Here is a 5,000-nt window from a genome sequence, read left to right on the forward strand (position 1 = left end):
CCCCCCTCCCTTCCTCTCCCCCCTAAACCCCTTCCCACCTCTCCCTCCTCTCCCCCTAACCCCCTTCCCCCACCCCCTCCCTCCTCTTCCCCCTCCCTTCCTCTCCCCCTAACCCCCTTCCCACCTCTCCCCCCTAACCCCCTCCCTTCCTCTCCCCCCTAACCCCCTTCCCCCCCTCTTCCATTTCCTCTCATCCTGCAGGCTGACCAAGGGGCAGCGCTGGGTCGAGAACTGAACACTATCTTGCCCCGAACCCGGTTCCGACCTCCCCCTCGGGGCGTGTCCGACCGAATTGTGTTTTCTGAAGCGTTTCCAGGATATTGTTGTAAGGAATCGCGAAATCCTTTGAAAACAAAACGACAGAGGCAGTCTTAAGTAGCCTGGAAATGCGGTTTAGCCCACGTTTTACTTTTTTTTATACTTACAAATGAGTGGTTAAGAGAGAGAGAGAGAGAGAGAGAGAGAGAGAGAGAGAGAGAGAGAGAGAGAGAGAGAGAGAGAGAGAGAGAGAGAGAGAGAGGGGGGATAGATAGATAAAGAGAGAGAGAGAGAGAGAGAGAGAGAGAGAGAGAGAGAGAGAGAGAGAGAGAGAGAGAGAGAGAGAGAGAGAGAGAGAGAGAGAGAGAGAGAGAGAGAGAGAGAGAGAATTGACATTAAACGGCCATCATCACCTTTGCCATTACCACTTTGATACCTTTGCTTCTACTGTTCATTTGTTTATGCACATCATCCTTTTCTTTATTTTAAATATTGCTAATTATATAGATATTAAAACTATTGTTCATTGTTCATGTTATCAAAATCATCACAATTATTAATCATTACCGTCACTGATAAGCTTACAATGTTACTATTACTAATTAATATCGTCACTATTTTTTACAATATTCTTGCTCGCTGTATATGTATTGCGCATGATTTTAGGGAAGATTTGATTTCGAATTTAATGTAATAACTATCTATGCATTTCCACAGCATACCTCCATCAATCTAGATACGCGTGCCTGTGTGTACGTATACACACACATGAATGGCAGTGCAGTATGTGTGTACGTAATCTCCGTGATTATTTATCTATATGAATAACTATTAACATACACAATTACAAATCATTACAAATAATGGCATTGGATCATGTATCCATTGGCAATATTTCACACCGCTGTTGAATTGCTTCATTTTATCTGTTCATCAAAACTGATTGGCTTTGACGATATTGCAAATGCAAATGTGCAAGGCCGCTCTGCGAGGACCGGCCTCCGTTTCACCCCCGAAGCATTCTCACTCCGTCCTCCAAACGCCAAACTTCGGAACATTCTCGGCTCGTGTGTACAGGCCGATTTGTCTTTAAGTTTTCCTTAATATTTTCTCTTCTTTGGCGTTAGTAGGTAGTTTCGAGTTTGAATGAAATAGAGTAGCATTTTTGAGGAATGGAGTTGAGGAAATTGTATTATTAGGTAAATATTTCGTAGCTGTATATTCACATACAATCAGTACCCGGAGTAAAAAGTAATCTCTACGCTCCATACCAGTATAGAATATTTAGTTATGAAATACTTATTTCCTATACCACTGTAAATCATCCAGATATGTAATTTGTACTCTCCATACTACTTAATAAATCTACACTTCCAATAATACTTTAAAACAAGAATGTAATATGTATTTTTTATACCACTACAAAGCGTGCAGTTATGCAACCGATATACTTCCGACATCTCTATAAAACACGCGGTTATGAAATCTGTAATTTCTATAACAATATAAAACGCTGACCTATCACAGTCCCCCATACAAAACCCTCTTACATTCTCCCTAATCCACAAATCATCTTTATAACCTCTGTGGGTAACAGGGCGTAGATTCCACACCGTTTAAGACGGTCGAATCCCATAAAGAAAGTATCCGACACAGAGAGCAGACTTAGTCGATTCGGTACTCTTGAATTGGAGTATTTCTAGTGAAATAGTTTTTGAGGTCGTTAAACTTTTGGGTTTTAAATTGATGGTTGGATTAGCGTAAGTTATTTGAATTGGGTTGTTATCCTGAACAGATATCTGAAATAGCTGAATTGGTTACACTATTTAACTGGTTGCACTGGTTTATCAAATGAACTGGTGTCTTGACTTTTAAATTCATGGTTAGCGATACTCACTGTCGTTATCTAGTGTTCCTTGGGCTTACAAAGAATACCGGAAGCCTGATCCTGTCATGAGGACGAAAACAAACGCTTCTAAAGTTTTCACAAAAAGGCAAAACACTGTCACTTGAACTACTAATATCCGTTGCAATTGGCGTAGTTCATGTTTCTAAACAATAAACTAACGTATGACACAACTATTACCAATTTTCCTCCACATTACGTACTTGTTCTGTTTGTACACTTATTACCATGTATGAGATGCATAATATTGCCTTGGTTTGTGTAACTTCTACTGCTCTCATTTTCCTACTACGCTCAGTGCGCTAATACAGCTTCGAAACGATTATGTTCACCGGAAATTTTATCTCAAGATGGAGAACTTTCAACTGCGCTGGAATGATTGGTTAATTATTCCGGGAATCCGATGTAATGAATAAAGAGGAAAAGGGTAATGATAATAAGAATACTATTATGATATGTGTGATTATGATAATGATAAGAATGAGATATGATTATAATATTGATAATAATAAAAATGATAATGTAATAATGATAATGGAAAACAATGATGGTAATGATGATGATGATGGTGTGATGATCGTGATAATTATAGTAATGATAATAATAACTATACTAAAACTGATACTAATATTACTAATACTAAAACTAATGCTGATTACAGTACCAATTACATAAAAAATAAGAACTATAACAATAGCAAGACATTAAAACAAGGGTAATTATCATAATCGCTGGCACTATCATTGCCCTCTTTACTACAATAATTAGAAAGCAATCACGGAGGCGGAACTCGAGATCAGAGAGAATCACGAGACAGCGAAACCCATTTCCAGAAACCTTAGCGCGAAAGGAGCCAATGTCGAGGTACAAATCCCGAGGCACTGGCAGTGGTAGTTGCGTTAGCACGGTGCCTAATCCGTGGCATGACGAGGCACTCGAATTGGCACTCTGTCCCTCGTCCCTCGGGTGCCACGGGCTCGCTGGAACGTCTTGGGTGCCGGAATGGCCTCGGGCTGGAGCTAGAAAGGGGTGGACTGAACGACGAGCTGTTTCGGTGTCGCGTGCTATGCTGATATTCCTGGGTGGGGGTGGGGGTCCTGGGCTGGGGGTGTCCTGGGTTGGGGGGATCCTGGGTTGGGGGGGTCCTGGGCTGGGGGGGGTCCTGGGTTGGGGGGCCCTGGGTTGGGGGGGTCCTGGGTGGGTGGGTGTGGGGGTCCTGGGTGGGTGGGTGTGGGGGTCCTGGGTTGGGGGGGTCCTGGGTTGGGGGGGTCCTGGGTTGAGGGGGTCCTGGGTTGGGGGGTCCTGGGTTGGGGGGGGTTTCCTGGGTTGGGGGGGTCCTGGGTTGGGGGGGTCCTGGGTTGGGGGGGTCCTGGGTTGAGGGGGGTCCTGGGTTGGGGGTGTCCTGAGCTGGTGGGGTCCTGGGTTGGGGGGGTCCTGGGTTGGGGGGGGGGTCCTGGCGGATACTCTGTGCGTGCGTGTGTGTTGTGGTGGCTGGAGGGGAAGGTATGGGTGTGTGCTGGTCGTGTTTGAATTACGTGGAAATGTGGCTGTGTGTAGTTCTGTGTGTTTCTGTACGTTGGGTACCGATATCTTACCTGTGTTGGAACGATGATATACAGGAAAGGTATCATGAGTTAACATAACCCCATCCAACTTCCTCCCAACCCCTTAACCCTATAAACCATCCACAACCCCCATTCATCCATCCGATAAATAGCACACCGAGGAAAGAGGTTGAGTGAGTGAAAGAGAGAGAGTGGGAGGAAGAAAAAGAGAGAAACAAAGAGAAAGAGAAAAAGAGGACGGAAGAGAAACACACATATACACACAGAGAAAGAGAGAGAGAGAGAGAGAGAGAGAGAGAGAGAGAGAGGGAGAGAGAGAGAGAGAGGGGGGGGTATGAAAATGGGCACAACGATGAGACGAAAACCAACATACGGGCGTTAAGGGGACAATGGGAGGGACTGTGGATGACTGGATGACTAGCTAAGTGGTCGAGGGACTGGCGGACTGGGTTAAGGGGACCGTTCCTGGCGGTGGGGGGAGAGGGGGGGCGAGTCGGAGATTTGGGGTCAAGAGTGGTCGGAAATGAGTCATGGTCAGTTTCATATTCGCAAATGAGAGTAGAATCACCCACGTGAATATGAACTTCCGCGGCGAAAAATTTGGGCAGCGCGCGAGGCCAGAACCCCGAGTCCACTGCCGCTGTGTCAGCGATTTTCACCCTTCCGCACTCTCGCTTCACAGGAGCTAATATGATGCATTGTATTTTGACATTACCTATTGAAATGGATCACAGGAAGATAAAAGTGTCTTATTATAACAGTTTTATACCAAAGTGAGAGATTTATGATATGAAAGACGAAGAAAAAAAAATAATTATGCGACTTTTCAAAGTTCTTTTCCATAAAATATAGTAGATATGATTTGATGTCGACGAATTCATCATAAAAGAATGTTTAGGGTTCGGTGATAATACATGAGCAGTTACAAGTCTGTATCTCCAAAAATAAACTCGCAACGAACAGATATTCACACGGACTGGAGGCCCGTGCGCGTTCAAGGCCGACTCGCAGGGACCCACGCGACAAAGCTCCAAGCGTCGCCACCGCTTTAGACTTTTCTGATTGCAATAGTTTTACGTATGCGCTTTCATTTGAAACTAATTAATCGATTAGACATCATTGTATCATTATAAATCCGTTTACGAGAAAAAAATAAATGTAAAGAAAATGATATAATTTACTTGTGTGAACTCGTAAAATCGGCCTATAAATATCTGATACCTATTAGTACATCACAAGAATCATCCACGATAAACGAATATAAGAGATTT

General features: G+C 43.8%; 1 protein-coding gene across 1 annotated transcript; it reads right to left on the reverse strand.

Moving 5' to 3' along the window:
• Window positions 1–3,002: 3,002 nt before the first annotated feature.
• On the reverse strand, window positions 3,003–3,795 carry LOC138866664 (uncharacterized). Its single transcript, XM_070139839.1, has 2 exons — window positions 3,760–3,795; window positions 3,003–3,533 (listed from the first exon to the last, which is right to left on the reverse strand). The coding sequence occupies exons 1-2, from the start codon at window positions 3,793–3,795 to the stop codon at window positions 3,003–3,005; spliced, it is 567 nt and encodes a 188-aa protein (XP_069995940.1).
• Between the last annotated feature and the right edge of the window lie 1,205 nt (window positions 3,796–5,000).

The sequence above is a fragment of the Penaeus vannamei genome, chromosome 26 (genome assembly GCF_042767895.1).
Source record: "Penaeus vannamei isolate JL-2024 chromosome 26, ASM4276789v1, whole genome shotgun sequence".
NCBI classification, from domain to species: Eukaryota; Metazoa; Arthropoda; class Malacostraca; order Decapoda; family Penaeidae; genus Penaeus; species Penaeus vannamei.

Excerpts from the sequence above, each read along its gene's own strand:
- LOC138866664 (XM_070139839.1), bottom strand. The coding sequence starts at position 3,795 with ATGATACCTTTCCTGTATATCATCGTTCCAACACAG. Across the intron at positions 3,534-3,759 it reads ATATCATCGTTCCAACACAG|GACCCCCCCAACCCAGGACC; the intron begins GTAAGATATCGG and ends CCCTCAACCCAG.